At 36.0% G+C, this 20724-nt stretch overlaps 1 protein-coding gene across 1 annotated transcript in view; it reads left to right on the top strand.

The window, feature by feature from the left end:
* The first annotated feature begins 1599 nt into the window (after window positions 1-1599).
* Window positions 1600-20724, top strand: part of LOC142353374 (alpha-2-macroglobulin-like) — a 28735-nt gene continuing 9610 nt past the window's right edge. Inside the window, exons 1-7 of the mRNA XM_075405606.1 lie at window positions 1600-1718; window positions 1816-1984; window positions 2909-3209; window positions 4775-5049; window positions 5583-5741; window positions 11497-11711; window positions 14108-14267. Coding sequence (XP_075261721.1) covers window positions 1600-1718; window positions 1816-1984; window positions 2909-3209; window positions 4775-5049; window positions 5583-5741; window positions 11497-11711; window positions 14108-14267 — 1398 coding nt within the window. The remainder of the gene's footprint in view (window positions 1719-1815; window positions 1985-2908; window positions 3210-4774; window positions 5050-5582; window positions 5742-11496; window positions 11712-14107; window positions 14268-20724) is intronic.

Genomic DNA, 20724 nt, shown 5'->3' with positions numbered 1-20724 from the left:
AGTTTATTTTTCATTATATAAGTCTTTGCAGACCCAGGGGCCAGAAAAACCTCCTTAAGGCTTTAAAATTATGTTACTGGAAACTTTTTATGGACCATGAATTAGTTTTCAACTTTTTAATAAGATAAATTTCAGCAATGTTTTGATAATTTGGCAATTTTTTTAAGTTTTTTTTTGAAAATTTGGCATTTTTAGGTGTATCTAGCCTCAAGAGCCAACAAACCTCCTCTATGGTTTGAATATAGGTTAGTGGATAGCTTCTAGATGTAATGGAATGTTTTTCAAGAATTTAATATGAGCAATTTTTTCATAATGTTTGCAATTTTTTAAATTTTTTGAATCTTTTTGAATGTTACATAATTTTTCCGGCACCGGGGTCTTAGGGTTCTCCTCCAAGGTTTGACGATAAGCTGTTGCATAGTTTCTAGAGTTAATGGTATGGTTATCAATATTTTAATGACTCCAGTTTTAGCAGTTTTTGATAAATTTTAATTCAAATTTTCGGAAATTTATTATGTTCCAAGTTTATGAATCTTATGAGCCAGTGAAACTATTTAAAGCTTGGAATATAGATACTGGATAGTCTCTTGGGACAATAAAATGGTTTTGAAGATTTTAATATCTTCAGTTTTAGCAAAATTTTGTTAAAATTTGCCACTGTTTTCAAAATTTTTGAATATTTTTAACCTTTTCTGAGTTTAACGATCATTACTGGCCAACGAAGCTCCTCAAGTTTTGCAGATGGATTACTTGACGTAACTCCAGAGACAAAAAATAGTTTTGAACGTTCTCACTGCGAAATCTGGAAGCTTTTTTTAAAATTTTGCAATATTTTTCAAGTTTTTAAATTATCATATTTTGTTTGATTTATTTACTAAAAAGGCTAGAAAACTAAAAGTAGCAGAGTCGAATCAAGCTTAAACCAGCCTCACTAAAGCGTGGCTAGCTACTGACGAAGCCAACCTCTCGCCGGTCGTTTGAGAGGAATTCGCCCGACGTTAGTCGGTTATGTTTCCTAATGTTGCATTCTTTTTCTTTTTGAATTCGTCAAAAGGCAGCTAACAGTTTAGATGACTTCGATCAATTTTTTGTCCTTTTGACTTTTTGATTTTTTGTCCTGAAAAATGGGATGAACAGTTAACGCTCGAAAGGGCGTTAAGTTTTCTTGTCCATTTTTGTGTTTTTCTCTTCTGTCCCTCTTACTCGTTAATGACTGGTCTCAATGGAACTATAATAAGGTGTCTACTGAAGGTACTTAATGGTTTTAATTCACATTTAACGGTTTTCAAATCATAGTCTTGTTTTCAACAAAATGTCTGTTTTTTTTTAAAGTTTTGACCGTTTTTTGACATTTTGTTGTACAAACACTTAATTTCGATATTGTTATGTTGTTTTGAATCTCCGATGAAGCAGAATGGGTGCTGTGCAACTGTATTCTTTCATATCTAACATTTTAAACAACTTCGACATTAATCTTTTCAAAAATAATGGCTGGTTTTTGAGTTTTGCTCGTTTTGTTGTTCATATTGTCCTATTACTTAAGGTCAATAATGGTGGGTCTGATTGCGCTGTTTGGAGGAGAAAATTTGAATGGTGTGAATGGCTGTTCTTAATGTTAAAAGTTTGACCCTCACTCTAGGAACCACCACTCCGCTCGCTCCCCCTAGGATAGCATACCTAAATCTCAACTGGATGCTACCAAAGTCAACCGATCTCAGGTCGTTTAAAAGCATTTCGCCCGACGCTAGTAACTTATGTTCATCTTATTCCAGTTTCTAAACAATTATACAGGATCGAATTTTGTCCCATTTTCAGGCTGAGTTGTTTCGTGGTGCGTACCTTTGCAGAGGCTGAGAACGGAGGCTATGCCAATATTGCTGACGATGACCTGATGATGACGTACGAGTTCCTCTTACATAACTCGAGAATTAGATCTGACGGCTATGTTGTGGAAAATGGTGTTGTTCTCCACAGTGATATGCAGGCTAGTTCATTATTTCCGTGTCGCTTATTTCTCATTAATTTTTTCCATTGTATCCTAAAGTTTAGTGTTGAAAAATTTTGGATGTTCTGTTTCGTTTTCATTGCTCTCAAACAAAGTTTAAAGCCATTATTAATGAAGGCTTGATATCCTCACTCCCGAATTTACCTACAATCGAAGCATCAAGGCATGCCTATGTCACTCTCTAAATGACTTTTTGTTGCTCAAGGTTAAGTGCGTTGAGGAAGCTGGTGTTCGACTTTTTAATCGCTGGTTGTTGTAAAATGACACCCTTAATCTACTGCAGGTCCATTTTCTGGTATCAGGCCAGTGAAATTGTTGCCTCGCCTCTTGTGATACTGAAGACTGCCGATTACCTTATAGGTTACCTAAAAGCAATTGTCTTCAAAATTTCTTAAAAAATGATCATTTGATCAAAGGTTTTCTCAATATTTCTCAATTGCAAAAATCATTTTGATTCTTTGTTCAAATAAAAATAAACACCCACCTGTGTGAAATGTGTCTCGCTGTAGGAGTTGAAATATACCTGGAGAAACCTGCAGTTGGTCTGTACCCAAACATTCATTGTAAACTTAGTTTTTGATTAATAATGATATATGTATAATGACGGAAAATTCAAATTGAGTCAGATTTAGTTGAAAAGCTCATCAACTGAAAAACAACAAAACAACAGTAATTATCCAGAAGAAAGCTATGTTAAATCCTCCAATCAGAAGTTTTCGTTCTTACCTGACCCAAGTGGGGAGAACAAAAGCAAATTGTAATAGAGGCCTACTTCTTGTTGTGAAGAAAAGAAACGGACTGCTGATATTAGATTGATCAAGCTGCTAATCTGTTGTGTAGATGACTAAAATCATGATAACCCAGTTAATTGTCAAATTTATTTATTGAAGAAATGTTTGACAGGGTGGCAGTGCGGGGCCAGAGACACTTGCTGCATACCTCTTACTGTCTGTTAGTCAAGCACCTCAGCATCTCTTCATTCAATTCACCACTGATCAAAATACGAAGCTGGATCAAGTCTCCACTTTCGTGAGACTTAGCTTGCAGAGAGCAGTGGACAACAGCGATGCCGACAGTTACCTTCTGGCGCTAGGAGGAGTTGCGCTGTATGATTACATGGTGAAGAAGGGCCTGGATCCGCAGCAGGATCCGTTGCTGATCTCTGTCCGGGACAGGATTCTTGCTCTGAAAGACGAATCTGAATGTAAGTTTATAACTTGTTTGTTCTCCGAACTCAGAGCAGACAGTAGTTTTGAATCTTTGATAATATTGAAGCTGATGTTCATTGTATGTTCATTGTTTATGAAAAATTTTTGCTTGATCGTTTCCTCCTAGAACATTCTTTCGATTTCACTTCTCGAGGGACTTTTTAACGCTTCGACTTTTTTCGAATGCAGATAGTTGTTTTTAACCTCTGATAATATTAAAGCTGAGGGGTTTTTTAATAGCCACACAGCGATAGCTGGGGCTATTATTGGCCTTCTCTTGGTTTTTTTTTTTACAATTCAAAGAATTTGAATTGTATTGGGGCGCTGTCTTTTTTGTTTTTAAGATCTGTTCACACATTTTTATGATGTTTGAAGTAAAATTGGAGTAGTGATTTTGGTCACGCCGAAACAGGAAATGGAGCGAAAAAGCTAGTGGTTTCGCGGCGTGTTTTTTTTTTCGCTCCAATTTTGAAGTAGAGTGAGAAAACGGTGTTTGAACTAAAATTTGTTTTCTCGGTAGTGGTTTTTTGTTTACATGCGGCAATTTCACTCTGATTTTTCACTTTTTTTTCAATTTTTTGGATCGAATTTTTTTCTAAATGATTTTCCCAATCCATTCACGGCTCATTTTAGGCCTAGTTTTCTGTTAGAATTAAATTTTCATTTCTCGCTAGTGGTTTTTTTGTTCACATGTGGCATTTTGACCGATTTTCTGTTTTTTTATTAATTATCTGATCTGATTTTTTTAAAATGGTTTTATCAATTCACTCATAGTCCATTCTAGGTCTAGTTTTTCTGTTTGGTCAATGAAAATTCTTTGAATTGTACGTCAGGACTTGTACTGCTATGTTTTTTATTTCGTCGTCATGATTTTTGTTACAACCATATGACGTCACAATCTGCTTTTTGTTCATTCTTTCATGCAATTTCAATTGAGTTGCGTGCGTTACGTCTTTTTTCGCTCTTAGTGGAGCGAGTTTTTTGTTCATTCGCGTGATTAAATTTTTGGTCACACGTGACTTACCTCACTTTGAAATTGACTTTTGTTTACTTTAATTCACGGAGATAAGGTCAAGTGAGTGTGTGTCACTCTAAATGAAGGTTATTTGAGAGCAGATAACAGAAGCGGCAATAAATTAAACAGATTCTTAATCAAAATATAACATCTCAGCACTTTGTTTTTTGTCTGTTTCTGTTTTTATCTTTTTGAGACTGCAGATCTACGAAGCTATTGCGGCTATTTTCTGGCAATCTGCCAGCTATGTTTTTAATTTTTGAGAAGTTTTCTCCCCATAACACCTCCCCATAATAGACAGCGCACTTTATCTATCTCCGTGAGCAGTCTTTGAAGACTTTAGTCGTAAAACTCCCCCCCCCCCCCCCCAAAAAAAAAAGTGAGTGTAAAGTTTCTCACAGAGGAAAGGAAACAGATAGAACCGTAGAAAGTTATTGGGCTCATCGGTTTTTATTTATGTAGAAGAATGTTTTGGAGTCCTTCTGAATTAAATTAATGAAAATTTCCAAATTCATGGATACTTGATAATAAATGTGATGTTTCCAGTGATTTGTGGTAATATCTTCTGGACACGCGGGGTTTCTACCTCCACAGAAGGGGATGTCAATTGTACTTGCAAGCCAGATGAGCCCAAATTTAATTATTACACATGGGAGGCCCCTCCCCCAAAGATGACAGTGGAAGCTACCGCCTACGCAGTGGCCTTTCTGAGTAAAATGGAGAATGATCAAACGAGTATAGATGACAAGTTGGTCACCCAGAGGGCAGTCAGGTGGCTGGGGTGTGAACAGAAATCGACAGGTGGATACCAATATACACAGGTATTTGATTGCTGGTATCCACCACTACCTCCTGACCCAATTTTGGTTTTCCGGCAACATGTGTGATCAAACTGATGATTGTTTTTGCGCTTATTCTGGTATGTATAGCCTAATAAGAGGCGATACTGGCTATTGTGAATATTATATACCATTCTAAAGGTGTAGAATATCAATTGTAGATGGTTATATTCTACTTGGGGGGGACACTTCCATGGAAGTCCGCCCCAATGAACTGGAAACCCATGGAACTGCTCAGTACTCCCTGCAAACAAAAGACTGCATATGTACGAATAGATTTAAGCTGAACACAACTATATTGCACTTGTTTTACTTTTTAATAGCAGAATCAGCCATTCTATCTGTGCATTATTGCGCTCTAGTATCCTTTTAAAATTTGAAAAATTTCAAATGTATTGGGGCGCGCTTTCTTTGTGGCGTGCTTTTTAAATAAAAAAAGTTCAGTGAGTGAAAAAAGTGCCCTAGTCCTACGATAATTTTTGAAGTGATGATATAATGGGATGTTGTCTTTTTAGGACACTGTGACTGCCTATTATGGAATGTCCCTCCACACAGAGAACCAACAGCAGACTGACTTGAATGTCAAGGTCACCAAGAAGGTGGGAAACGGTGCTCGTCAAACTGTAGAAGAATTTTTCAGAATGGAGCCTTCAGTTGAGCTGTTCCTGTACGAGGTAAGCGAACAATGATATGTAAATTTTCTCTACTTTTCTGGTTGATTGGCAACAAACTTTGTAACAAATATGGAAGTTGTATTCCCTTTAACCCCCCTCCCCCCGCAAGGTATGTGTCCCCTAGCTAGGGAGCTCGTGGCGTATTTTTGTTAATTATTAAGTGATAATATATCTTATAGCATGTGCGTTTGCGGTTATGTACAACTTGGCTGGGGAAGGGTGTGCACTTAATTCAAATTCCTAAGCATTGCAGTTATTAATAGCCGCCTCAGCTTCTCAGCCGGCTATTATAGCGCTCCTAATTTTTACGACTCGAAGAGAAGTATTGGAGAAGTCCTTTTTATAGCTGCGAAGCTGTAAGCTGATTGTAGCTATATTGCGGTGCTCTTGGTTTTTTTACAATTCAAAGAATTTGAATTGTATTGGGGCGCTGTCTTTTTTTTTTAAGATCTGTTCACACATTTTCATGATTTCTGAAGTCAAATTGGAGTAGTGATTTTAGTCACGCCGAAACAGGAAGTGGAGCGAAAAAGCGAGTGGTTTTGCGGCGTGAAATTTTTTCGCTCTAAATTTAAAGTAGAGTGAGAAAACGGTGTTTGAACAAAAATTCGCTTTCTCGCTAGTGGTTTTTTGTTCACATGCGGCAATTTCACTTTAATTTTTACTGTTTTTCTCAATTTTTTGGATGGGATTTTTTTCTAAATGGTTTTCCCAATCCATTCATAGTCCGTTCTAGGTCTAGTTTTCTGTTTAGTCAATGAAAGTTCTTTGAATTGTACGTCAGGACTTGTCCTGCTATGTTTTTTTGTTTCGTCGTCTGACGCTCTTTTTTCGTTTTACATTTGTTCACACAGCAAAGCTGAAAAAGTCAAATTTTCTGAATGACTTCTTCCTCTCACTAGCGGCATTTGCGCGCGTGACGTCATTTCTCACTCGCTTTAGCAAAGGTTTTTTGCGTGATTAGATTTTGATCATACGTGACTTACCTCACTCAATAAAATGACTTTTGCACTTTAAAACTTAAGTTTAATTTGAATTTGTTTAAGGTCAAAGGAACTCATATGTATAATAACGGTCCCTAATAAGAGGCGTCTGCGGACTGAATTTTAACAACCTTTATTATTTTATCGCTCAATGTTTTTTTACCTAGTTTTTTTGAGCGGCGTCGATTTTTTCTATTTAGATCTGTATCTGTTTCTATCTCTATTATATGGCACGCAGGTCTATTCTTTCGCAGCTATTCCGGCAATCTGCCGGCTATGTTTTAAAATCAATTTTAATTGAGTGAATTTTGAAGCGGGAAATGAAACACGTGAAAAATTTGGAGGGATTTTGTTGTTGAACAAAATAAAGAGTGGAGCGAGAAGAGAGTGTTTTTTTTTGTTCATATCGCTGTTCTCTAGAAAGTCAAATTTTCTGAATGACTTCTTCCTCTCACTAACGGCATTTGCGCGCGTGACGTCATTTCTCACTCGCTTTAGCAAAAGTTTTTAGGTTATTTGCGTGATTGATTTTGATCATAAAATGACTTTTATACTTTAAAACTTAAGTTTATTTTGAGTTTGTTTAAGGTCAACGGAACTCATATGTGCAGTAAAGGTCCCTAATAAGAGGCTTCTGCAGAATGAATTTTTACAAGCTTTATTGATTTATCGCTGAATGTTTTTTACCTAGTTTTTTGAGCGGCGTCGATTTTTTTTCAATTTAGATCTGTATCTGTTTATCTCTATTATGGCACGCAGGTCTTTTCTTTCGCAGCTATTCCGGCAGTCTGCCGGCTATGTTTTTTTGGTTAAGAGGTTTGGTTATCATTTTGTTTTAATTTTAGGCTGCTTCTAGTAGTGGCTAAAAGGTTTCTAGAAATTCGAATGAATTTTATGCTAATTCGGAGGCTTTTCATGTATTTTGCTGATTTTCGGGCTAATTTTCGCGTTGTTTTACGATTGTTTTGTTTTACTGCCTCAAATGGGTATTGAAAAGACCACTATTACTGGAGCAATTTTCAGATAACACGTGGTAGCAGTTTTGTGGATTTGAAGCATTTTTTTTGTTGAGAAATATGACAAAAAACGGCGAAAATTGAAACTATTGTTCGTAATTTTTTTTGCAGTTTTTCGTTTTTTGTGTGTGTTTTTAGACAAGTTTCTTGGCCTATTACTACTTTCCTATTGTTTGTACTATTCTGAGTTTAACTATCATTACTGGCCAACAAAATTTTTTAAATCTTGCAGATGGGTTACATGACAGAACTCCAGAGACAAAGAATGGTTATGAACTTTTTTTTCACTGCGAAATTTGGAAACTTTTTAAGTTTTGCACTTCAGTTTTTTCTATATGATTTAATTACTAACAAGGCTAGATAACTAGAGAAAATTAGAACTTTTATAGTCAAATCCCATCTTGGAAAATCTTCCTAGCTCTCTCTCTCTCTCTCTGCCGGTTGGGTTTTCTTTCCTTCTCTTGTTCACGTTCTATCTCTCAGACTATTTATCTCTTTCCTTAACTCTTTGGTTGATGACGCACTTCAGCTGTTATAATGTGGCGTGATGTTATCATCTATTACCCTCAATAACACTGAATTATAGTAGAAATGTTGTATCATAAATGACATAACTAGCACTTTTTAGGAAATCATTGTTAATTGATCTCAAACGAAGTTTGTAGCAATTATATTAGTCCTGTCGGTCTTTCTTATGTGATTTTTCGCTTGACCGATTTTTCGTCAAACCCATTTGACTTTTCGTTCTCAGAAACGGGATCAAGAGGTAGCGCTTAGTGCGCATTAAGTTATCATAGAGCGTTTCAGCTCACTACTCTGCAAGTGTGCGATTCACAGAAACTGTTTTGGAGACTTGTACTTATGGTGTGAAGGGCAGCTCTTAGAAATTGATCCCACGCCCCACCCCGCCCCCATTTCAGCCTGCCCCCAATCCCCACTCCACATCTTTCCGGCCGTAAGGGCCCCATGCGGCCAAAGATCCCCCTCCCACCGGTGCCCCCCTCCGCTGCGCTCATCTCACGCCCCTTCACTTAAGCTAAATCTGGTCTCACTAAAGCTACTGACGAAGCCAACCGCTCGCCGATCGTTTGAGAGCAATTCGCCCGACGTTAGTCGGATTTGTTTAAACGTTTTGTGTGGTAACTTTGAATCTTTTTCTTTTAAAAATGGCTGCTAATATTTAACCTGTTTTCAATGTTAGTCAGGTCTTGGTCTCTAAAATAGTTTTGTTTTCATTTGTTTTCTCATGCCAATGTTTTCTCAATTATTTTCCATTTTCTCTAGCTTGTCTACATAATTATGCAATGCTTAGTTTTCAAGTATTGGGTTTTTACGATTCGTGATACTAAACGCTTCAAAACTGCTGCTTTTGAAACTTTGTTGAAAGTTTACGTATTTTGCAAGTGTTTAGAGAAATCCTGAACCATTTTTATTGGAAGTGAGTTTTAAGCTGAATTACGTGATAAATTTCATTTTAATAACTGACTTCACGAATTTAACGTAATTTTTAACATTAGTATATAGGTCACTTAAGGCTGCTCACGTTACACACGGGGAAGGTCAATAAAAGATGCCTATCCTATTTGGTAAGACTGTTAATGAAATAGCTTCAAAATGAAATGGCTTCAAAATGAAATAGCTTCAAAATAAATTAAAGAATGCGACCCAAATAAAGTAAGCAGTTTGGATTTTTCCAGGAAAAAATTAGTATTTTTATAGCTGCGAAGCTGTAAGCTGAGCGTAGCTATATTGCGGTGCTCTTGGTTTTTTTTATAGCTGCGAAGCTGTAAGCTGAGCGTAGCTATATTGCGGTGCTCTTTTTTTGTCTGTTTCTGTTATTATCTTTTCGTTGAGACTGCAGATCTACAAAGCTCTTTTTTTTCAATTCAAAGAATTTGAATTGTATTGGGGCGCTGTCTTTTTGTTTAAGATCTGTTCGCACATTTTCATGATTTTTGAAGTCAAATTGGAGTGGTGATTTTGGTCACGCCGAAACAGGAAATGGAGCGAAAAAGCGAGTGGTTTTGCGGCGTGAAATTTTTTCGCTCTAATTTTAAAGCAGAGTGAGAAAACGGTGTTTGAACAAAAATCAGCTTTCTCGCTAGTGGTTTTTTGTTCACATGCGGCAATTTCACTCTGATTTTCACTGTTTTTTCGATTTTTTGGATCGGATTTTATTCTGAATGGTTTTCCCAATCCATTCATAGCTAATTGTAGGTCTAGTTTTTTTGTATGAACCGAATTTCATTTCTCGCTAGTGAATTTTTTTGACATGCGACATTTTTACATTGATTTTCTGTTTTTTTTATTTTTTTGATCTGATTTTTTTTTCAAAATTGTTTTTCCAGTTCGCTCATTGTCTGTTTTAGGTTTAGATGTTTGTTTAGTCAATGAAAATTCTTTGAATTGTTCGTCAGGACTTGTCCTGCTATGTTTTTTTGTTTCGTCGTCTGACGCTCTTTTTTCGTTTTACATTTGTTCACAAAGCAAAGCTGAAAAAGTCAAATTTTCTGAATGATTTCTTCCTCTCACTGACGGCATTTGCGCGCGTGACGTCATTTCTCACTCGCTTTTGCACGGTTGTACAGTACGCAGACGACACTTTTCTTTTTACATCCGACACTGATGAAATATCGGCAAAAACAAAACTTGAACATAACATCTCAAAAATTATTGATTTTTTTGCAAAGTCCCAGTTAGTAGTGAACAAACAAAAAACAGAATATATTGTGTTCAGCACCAGGAAGAGGTTAACAAATACTGTTCTGAATGTTGACAATGAAAGAATAGCAGAATCAAATAGTGTGAAGTATCTTGGCGTAATTATAGACAGCAAACTAAAATTTGATGGAGAAGTGAAAAAGATTCTTCAGAGAATGGCTTGTGGAATAAAAGTTTTGAATACACTAAGTAAAAGTTTACCACAGAAAACGAAAGTCTTATTACTTAATGCAATAGTAATAAGTCATCTACATTATTCCGCTCTAATTCTGATAGGGTTGCAAAAGTCATTACTCACAACTTTAGAAAAACAATTGAATTGGGGAATAAAATCCATTTTTAATAGGAGAAAATACGATCGGTCTACAGATCTCAAACTTCGCAACAAAATACTACCAGTTTCTTTTCTCTTGAAATATCGTTGCTCAAAATATTTTATTCGCTTACTCAGCAACGATCTTCCAGCGTATAAAATTGAACCTCTCTCTACCATGAGAATAAAACAACATGACAGGTCAAAAAAAGTAACTTTCGATATAAGAAAGAACAATAAGTTTTTAACTGATTCTTTTATTGCACAAGCCATTCCAATTTATAATAGTCTGCCTTCTAATATTAGACTGAAAACAACATCGAAAGCTTCCTTAAAAAACAACTGAAAGAATATTTTTGGAAAGAATTTTTGAAGGACCCAAAAGTAACTGATATTAAAGATGATATTGAGAGCATTAGATTTTAATTTTAATTTTTAATCTTCACGATGTACATATAAAATTGTGAGAACATTTTATGTTCGCATTTTAGGCCATTTTTTAATAATGTAAGGTCAAATTTTTAATTTTTAGTTAAGTAATTTAATGATTTTATAATTTTACATAATGTTATATTCTTAACTTTACATTGCCTCTTTTACCATTTGCTTTTTATACTTATGTGTACCAGAGGAAATTAACAATGTTCTTTTTTTTATAAGTTTTAGTACACACGCATTTCTAGCGGCCGTTTCGTTTTGGATCAATTCCGCTATGTTTTCAGTTTCTGGACATTCCGAAGACTTCTGCCCCGGCTTCTGAGAGGTTGGAAGTGTGTGTTGAAGTAGAGGGTGGTGGCCAGGGAAGTGCATACATGGCTGCCGAGATCTACTACAACATGACCGACTGTTCCACTAAGACCGATAATGCTTTGCTCCTTCTCAGCTACAAGATTCTGCAAGAATTCGCCCACAGACTCAAAATTCAGTTCAATCTCACGTAAGGCATGCGGTGCTTCATAACAAAGATCTAAAAATCTGTCAATCCAGCCAAAATTTTGGTTTTCGGTTTTTTTCGCCGTGCTGGCTACCAGTGAGAAGCGTGTAGATGCTTCAGTATTCTCAGTAAGCGGTTCGCCAACATTTGTGTCATTCAAGCGGTCGTCGATAACCGTAACAAATTCAATATTACAACACTGTTGTTAATGCCCTTGAGAAGTTATCAAACTCAGAGGCGAACCCGAGTTGTTGATTAACTTCGAGATGGCGATGAGAACCGTGGGGTTTTTCCCATTATAGCCCCCCAATGAAATTATAGCATACATTATGGTATAGTTACCATGATGGGGGGGGGGGGCTACAGTTTATCTGACCACTAAGCTTGGGGGGTATAATGGGAAAGACCCCAACCGTGTGGTAATGTTTTAAATCAACTTTCGTTGCGATTACAACAGATGCTTAACTTTATCACTTTGTATCCCCGTGATTAGACTACCATTTTATGACACTATTTCATCTCCACTGTCTATATAGTAACAGTGATTAATAGCCGCACAGCGATAGCTGGAGCTATTATTGGCCTTCTCTTGGTTTTTTACAATTCAAAGAATTTTTACAATTCAAAGAATTTGAATTGTATTGGGGCGCTGTCTTTTTTTTTAAGATCTGTTCACACATTTTCATGATTTTTGAAGTCAAATGGAGTGGTGATTTTGGTCACGCCGAAACAGGAAATGGAGCGAAAAAGCGAGTGGTTTTGCGGCGTGAATTTTCGCTCTAATTTTAAAGTAGAGTGAGAAAACGGAGTTTGAACAAAAATTCGCTTTCTCGCTAGTGGTTTTTTGTTCATATGCGGCGATTTCACTTTGATTTTTACTGTTTTTTCGATTTTTTGGATCGGATTTTTTTCCAAATGGTTTTCCCAATCCATTCACAGCTCATTCTAGGCCTAGTTTTTTGTTTGAATTAAATTTTGATTTCTCGCTAGTGGTTTTTTTGTTCACATGCGGCATTTTGACATTGATTTTCTGTTTTTTTATTTTTTTGTTCTGATTTTTTTTTAATATTATTTTTCTCAATTCACTCTTAGTCCATTCTAGGTCTAGTTTTTCGGTTTATTCAATGAAAATTCTTTGAATTGTACGTCAGGACTTGTCCTGCTATGTTTTTTTATTTCGTCGTCATGATTTTTGTTACGATCATATGACGTCACAGCCACTTTTTGTTGATTCGTTCATGCAATTTCTACTGAATTGCGTGCGTGACGTCATTTTTCGCTCTTAGTGGAGCGAGTTTTTTGTTCATTCGCATGATTAAATTTTTGGTCACACGACTTACCTCACTCTCAAAAATGACTTCCTCACTTTGAAATTGACTTTTATTTACTTTAACTCAGAGATAAGGTCAAATGGGTGTGTGTCACTCTAAATGAAGGCTATTCGAGAGCCGCTAATGGAGGCAGCAATAACTTATACAGATTTTAAATCAAAATATTACATATCAGCCTTCAATGAAAAGACGAGGTTTTTTGGTCTGTCTTTTTTTTACTGTTTTTTGAGACTGCGGGTCTACGAAGCTATTGCGGCTATTTTCTGGCAATCTGCCAGCTATGTTTATAAAAGAGTGATATACGAGTAGTTTAATGACGGAGCAGATTCCGAAGTGTAATTTAGGCGTTAAACGGTATTTCGCCAATTAGCTAGGCAACTTAAAGTTATTGGTACCCCCTTTGGTACCTAGTAGAGAATTGCCCCCCTTCTGTGCTATGATTTACCACAATATTACTTGGCCTATAGTTTAGATAGACGAATATTAGATAAAGCGCAATTGCGGACCGCTTTTCACGGCCATGCCTCTCATGCGCTGTGGGATGTAATCCGGAAATCGCGGGTCGGTTATCGCGGCGAAGCCGCGAAGCGCGCCCACCGACCCGCCAGTCGGAAATTCTTTTAGCTTTGTATTCCAATTCGGCTAATTAACATAGCATGGCGTATTTTATTCTATTCAATTTAACATAGTATGCGCATACGTGGAAAGTTATTAGTCGCCTCTGATTGGTTAATAAATCGCTCGCTTAAATTCTATTCAAGAATAGCCCCCCTTTTGCAAAAGGGGGGGGGCAATTGTTGAAAAGATCCCCTAAAGGCAACTTAGTTATTGGAACGAGAGTGGAGTAAAACAAACGGTAAACGAAACTGAAGGAAATAGAGAACACGGTGGCCATTTTCCATGTTTTTATATCTCTTCTTCGTTTATATTTGAGTTAGGAGTTTGGCATATTTTCTGTATTCAGCAAATAATAAATTTGTTCTGAAATTTTTGGCAAATGAACGAAATTTATTAATATTTTTGAGCATCTGTGGGTATGTATCATAATTAATGTGATTTGTTATTTAGGTACTTGGGTGGCAATGAGGACACTGGAATGGGCATTTTTGAGGTCAACCCGCTAAGTGGTTTCTGTCCAATTGAAGAGTTGTTCACATTCAAGTCACACCCCAATGTGTATGACGTCGTTGTGAATGACAACGGACTTGTCGTCATTTACTTCAACAAGGTACAACACTGCGCAATTTTCCGATTGTAAATCTCATTTGCTCATTGTTCACATTAATTTTTTAACTGTTCGCGAGGTTTAAAAAGTGAAAAGAATTTTAGCTCAAATTTCTCAATTTGTTGGGTTTCTCAGCCAAAATGGCTTTTTTTAAACCTGTGGGGGTAATGTTAAGTCCACTGTTCAAGAATTGTTTATCGCTGTTTCATTTTTAACTTTTTTTCAGAAAATTTTCGAGGGATCCATCTCATGTTTATAGCTGCGAAGCTGTAAGCTGAGCGAAGCTATATTGCGGTGCTCTTGTTTTTTATAGCTGCGAAGCTGTAAGCTGAGCGTAGCTATATTGCGGTGCTCTTGGTTTTTTTTGTTTCGTCGTCTGACGCTCCATTTTCGTTGTACATTTGTTCTAGAACATTCTGTCTCGTCACTGCTTAAATGCTAGAACATTCTGTATCGTCACTGCTTAAATGGCTTTCTCGCGCTTGATTTCACACTTTCTGTGTGACCTAAATTGCGGTTATTCAGAAGTTATCTGTTGCTAAAACAAAGTTGATTGTAAGAAAATAAATTGTATGTTCCGACAGCCGAGTGGTTAAGGCGACTGGCTGTTAATCCGGAGATCGCGGGTTCGAGTCGCGGCAGTGAAAAATTTTTTGCACCCAAAGACAACCTCCCTTGAATTAAACTTATAAGTTTTATAGGCGGCGGCGATAACTATTATCAACTCACTTCTGTATCTTTTTCCATCTGTAATTTACGGCACGCAAGTCTATTTCGCAGCTATTCCGGCAATCTGCCGGCTATGTTTTACAATTCAAAGAATTTGAATTGTATTGGGGCGCTGTCTTTTTTTACGACTCGAAGAGGAGTATTGGAGAAGTCCCTTTTTTAAATCAATTTTATTGGAGTGATTTTTAAATCGGGAAATTAAACGCGTGAAAAAATTTGGAGTGATTTTGGTGCTGAACAAAAGTGAAGAGCGGAGCAAAAAGAGAATGGTTTTTGTTCATACCGCTGTTTTTGATAGAGCGGGAAAATTTGATGTGTAAAAAAATTTTCTTCCAGCGATCGAAATTTTTTTGTTCACGTGCGGCTTTTAAAAGCAGGTTTTTGATGGTTATGAGGTTTGATTGACATTGTATTAGTTTCAGGCTTGTTTGATAGCAATTGAAGGTTTCAAGTAGTTGAATTGATTTTTAATGCTAATTTGAAGGTTTTTGATAAGTTTTGCTGATTTTTAGAGGAAATTTAATGATTTTTTACCTTTTTTTTGTTTTACTGCTTTCAGTGGGATTTGAATAGAAGCTTGTTACCTAGGGAATGTTCAGATACCAATTGATTAAAGTTTTGTTGGTTTAAATTATCTTTTTCTGAGGAAAAATGACAGAAAAATTAAGAAATTTTAAATACTTTTTCTCAATTGGTTTGTAGTGGTTTGAAGGTTTCTGGAAACTTATATGAATTTTATGCTAATTCGGATGTTTTTAATGTTTTTTGCTGATTTTTGGGCTAATTTTTTCAATTTTTTTAACTTCTGTTTTGTTTTACTGCCTCAAATGGGTATTGAAAAGACCCCTATTACTTGCGCAATTTTCAGATAACAAATAGTTGCAGTTTTATGGATATGAAGCAATTTTTTTTGTAAATATGACGAAAAATAGCGAAAATTGGAACTATTTTTCTTAAATTTTTGCAGTTTTTCGTTTTTTTTGCTGTTCTTTAGATATATTTCTTAGCCTATTATGACTTGTCTACTGTTTTGCGATCATCTGGATACCCTGTTTGCTGAAAAGAATTTTTCTTTGGATTTATGTGCTTTTATAATCTTAAAAAATGTATTAACTTTTTCCAGGTTTTCAGTCAAAGTTGTTTGGAAGAGCTTTTTTTTTCATGATTTGGCATCAAGTATTTTTAACACTTCTCATAAGTGGTTTTGTAGGCACTAGTAGTTTTGATGAAGTTTTTTTGACAGAGAAAGTTATTTCGGGGTCTCGATTTACGACAGATTTTGATCAGATTTTTCATCATATTTTAATAGGCTTGATTTTCTTAACTTTTTTCTTTTATGATTTTGTTTCAAGATAATCCTAAATTAGTGGAGCCACGTTTTGTCTGATGAGTAGTTGAATGGCATTTAAGTGGATTTCCACTTCGAGTCGTTTCCGGAAATCTTCCGGCTATTTTTTTTAAGATCTGTTCACACATTTTCATGATTTTTGAAGTCAAATTGGAGTAGTGATGTTGGTCACGACGAAACAGGAAATGGAGCGAAAAAGTGGGTGGTTTTGCGGCGTGAATTTTTTCCGCTCTATTTTTAAAGTAGAGTGAGAAAACGGTGTTTGAACAAAAATTCGGTTTCTCGGTAGCGGTTTTTTGTTCACATGCGGCAATTTCACTCTGATGTTTACTGTTTTTTCGATTTTTTGGATCGGATTTTTTTAAAATGCTTTTCCCAATCCATTCACAGCTCATTCTAGGCCTAGTTTTTTGTTTGAATTAAAATTTCATTTCTTGCTAGTGGTTTTGTTTGTTCACATGCGGAATTTTGACATCGGTTTTCTGTTTTTTTTTCTTATTTTTTTATCTGATTTTTTTAAAAATGGTTTTCTCAATTCACTCATAGTCCATTCTAGGTCTATTTTTTCTGTTTAGTCAATTAAAATTCTTTGAATAGTACGTCAGGACTAGTCCTGCTATGTTTTTTTGTTTCGTCGTCTGACGCTCTTTTTTCGTTTTACATTTGTTCACACAGCAAAGCTGAAAAAGTAAATTTTCTGATTGACTTCTTCCTCTCACTAACGGCATTTGCGCGTGTGACGTCATTTCCCACTCGCTTTATCAAAGGTTTTTAAATTTTTTGCGTGATTAGATTTTGATCATACATGACTTACCTCTTTCAATAAAATGACTTTTGCCATTTAAAACTTAAGGTTAATTTTTATTTGTTTAAGGTCAAAGGAACTCATATTTGCAGTAAAGGTCCCTAATAAGAGGCTTCTGTGTAATGAATTTCAACAAGCTTTATTAATTTACCGCTGAATGTTTTGTAACCTAAATTTTTGAGCGGCGTCGATTTTTTTTTCAATTTAGATCTGTATCTGTTTCTATCTCTATTATATGGCACGCAGGTCTATTCTGTCGCAGCTATTCCGGCAATCTGCTGGCTATGTTTTTAGATTTGGGAGGCTTAAAAATTTCCAGTGGGCTAAATAAATTCTCAAATTACAGAAAATTTGAAAGATGAACCGTTCAGTGGCCTCTTTTGGGAGTTTTATACAGCTGTTTGATTGCTCTCGAACGAAGTTTGAAGCAATTATTGGAAACGTGTGTGTCTCCCTTTTTTATTCAAAACTTTCGCTTGACCTATTTCTCCTAGAACATTCTTTCGATTTCAATTCTCGATTGACTTTTTTTGAGTGGTTAATAGCCGCCCTCATCTTCCAAGCTGGCCAATATAGCGGCCCTTATTGCAATCCAAAGTAATTGTGCGCTCTTTTTCTGATCTGTTCACTATTTTCGGCTTTTTAACGTCAAATAAGAGTGCAGATTTTAATCATAGGGGAGGAGGGAAGGGAGTGAAAAAGCGAGTATATTTGAAACGTGATTTTGTTTCAAGTTGTCTTTAAAATTGAGTGAGAAATTGGTATCTGAACAATATTTTGAAAGTTCTGAAAGCAGATTTTTTCACGTGCGGCCATTTGACTTCTGTTTCCGGTATTGCATCTCTAGAGTGCTATTAATATGATACATATGTGCTCTAACTAAGCTGATTCGATGTAACTATTTGCAATTGTTTGAATTCATTAACATAAAAGTTTCTAGCGTATGTCCCCTCTAAATTGTTTGCCTCGCCAGTCGTTCGAGAGCAATTCGCCCGACGCTAGTGGGCTAATGTTTAATAGCCGCCCTCATCTTCTCAGCCGGCTATTATAGCGCTCGTATTTTTTTTTACTTCGTCAAACTTTTTTCGCTTTACCTTTTTGCCGCTTTTTTGACATTTTGCGTGAAATCTTTGACTTCTCTAGGCTAGTTTCTCTCTTCTGTCATTCTGTTCAAAGTCCTTTTAAACAGCAGCTGCTCAGCAAAGCAATTCAAAATGAAGAGAGTCAGTATAAAAATCACAAATAGAATTCGACGAAAGTCAGAAATAGAAAAGGGATAAACCCATAAAGCCCACTTTTAGATGCCCGGTACTTGAACTTTGTTCTCATAAGTTTTAGTTACTATCTATAATGCTTATTGCTTTGATACTAGACCCTGTAGCCTCTCAGTGAGAGACAGGAGTATGTTCAACTACGAAATGACAACAAAATAAATCGCACTTAAAAATGTTTTAGTACAAAAATCAATTTTCGTTGATAGTTTCTTTTCTTTCAATCCCAATAGAGTTATGGGAATCAACGGCGGCTATTTTCCGGCAATCTGCCGGGTATGTTTTCTTATTCTTTGTTCTGATTTTTTTAAAAGTGATTTTCTCACTAGGTCTTCTGTTTATTCATTGAAAATTGTTTGAATTGTACTGTCATGTTTTTTTTACTTCATCGAATTTTTTTTCGCTTTACCTCATTTTGCCGCTTTTTCGCCATTTTGCGTGAAATATTTTTGACTTCTCTAGGCTAGTTTCACTCTTCTGTCATTCTGCTCAAAGTCCTTTTAAACAGCAGCTGCTCAGCAAAGCAATTCAAATGAAGAGAGTCAGTATAAAAAAAACAAAGTCAGAAATAGAAACGGGATAAACCGATAAAGCCCCTTTTTAGATGCCCGGTACTGGAACTTTGTTCTCATAAGTTTTAGTTACTATCCATAATGCTTATTGGTATCCATGCTAGACCCTGTAGCCTCTCACTGAGAGACAGGAGTATGTTCAACTACGAAATAACATCAAAATAAATGGCACTTAAAAATGTTTTAGTACAAAAATCAATTTTTGTTGATATTTTCTTTTCTTTCAATCCCAATAGATTTATTGGAATCAACGGCGGCTTTTTTCCGGCAATCTGCCGGGTATGTGTTTAATTCGCCTTCTCCCTATTTTGGACAACCTTTTGATCACAATTCTAGAAGTCAAATTTCTCGTGAGGACTACTACTATTCAACAGCTGATTTTGTGTGAAGGGCAGCAATGTTTTCTGAAATTTGGGTTTAAAATAAGGATAGAATTTGAAATCTGAATTCTGTAGCAACTTTTTGTCTTTTATCCCAATAACCATTTTTTAGCGTAAGGCTCTTGCAGTCTATTTCGGCTATGATTATCAGTGAGTCTTAAAAAGTGATCTACCACACGTTCTGCATATTTTTGTTTTGGAATCTTTCTGATTTTAAATCGTTGGTTTTACTGTCGCACAGAAATCTGTAGAATCACTTCATTATTGTGTTTAGTCAATGAAAGTTCTTTGATTTTTACGTCAGGACTTGTCCTGCTATGTTTTTTTTACTTCGTCGGATGTTTTTTCGCTCTACCTTTTTGCAGCTGGTTCGACATTTTGCGTGAAATCTTTTTGACTTCTCTAGGCTAGTTTCACTCTTCTGTCATTCTGCTCAAAGTCCTTTTAAACAGCAGCTGCTCAGCAAAGCAATTAAAATGAAGAGAGTCAGTATAAAAAAAATCAAAGTCAGAAATAGAAACGGGATAAACCGATAAAGCCCATTTTTAGATGCCCGGTACTGGAGCTTTGTTCTCATAAGTTTTAGTTACTATCCATAATGCTTATTGGTATCCATGCTAGACCCTGTAGCCTCTTACTGAGAGACAGGAGTAGGTTCAACTACAAAATAACATGAAAATAAATGGCACTTAAAAATGTTTTAGTACAAAAATCAATTTTTGTTGATATTTTCTTTTCTTTCAATCCCAATAGATTTATTGGAATCAACGGCGGCTTTTTTCCAGCAATCTGCCGGGTATGTGTTTAATTCGCCTTCTCCCTATTTTGGACAACCTTTTGATCACAATTCTAGAAGTCAAATTTCTCGTGAGGACTACTACTATTCAACAGCTGATTTTGTGTGAAGGGCAGCAATGTTTTCTGAAATTTGGGTTTAAAATAAGGATAGAGTTTGAAATCTGAATTCTGTAGCAACTTTTTGTCTTTTATCCCAATAACCATTTTTTAGCGTAAGGCTCTTGCAGTCTATTTCGGCTATGATTATCACAGTGAGTCTTAAAAAGTGATCTACCACACGTTCTGCATATTTTTGTTTTGGAATCTTTCTGATTTTAAATCGTTGGTTTTTACTGTCGCACAGAAATCTGTAGAATCACTTCATTATTGTGTTTAGTCAATGAAAGTTCTTTGATTTTTACGTCAGGACTTGTCCTGCTATGTTTTTTTACTTCGTCGGATGTTTTTTCGCTCTACCTTTTTGCCGCTGGTTCGACATTTTGCGTGAAATCTTTTTGACTTCTCTAGGCTAGTTTCACTCTTCTGTCATTCTGCTCAAAGTCCTTTTAAACAGCAGC

Source organism: Convolutriloba macropyga, chromosome 14 (assembly GCF_964194025.1).
Source record: "Convolutriloba macropyga chromosome 14, txConMacr16.3, whole genome shotgun sequence".
In the NCBI taxonomy this organism is placed as follows: domain Eukaryota; kingdom Metazoa; phylum Xenacoelomorpha; order Acoela; family Convolutidae; genus Convolutriloba; species Convolutriloba macropyga.
Note: the sequence above shows the minus strand (reverse complement) of the source record. Positions and strands in the feature narration are given on the sequence as shown.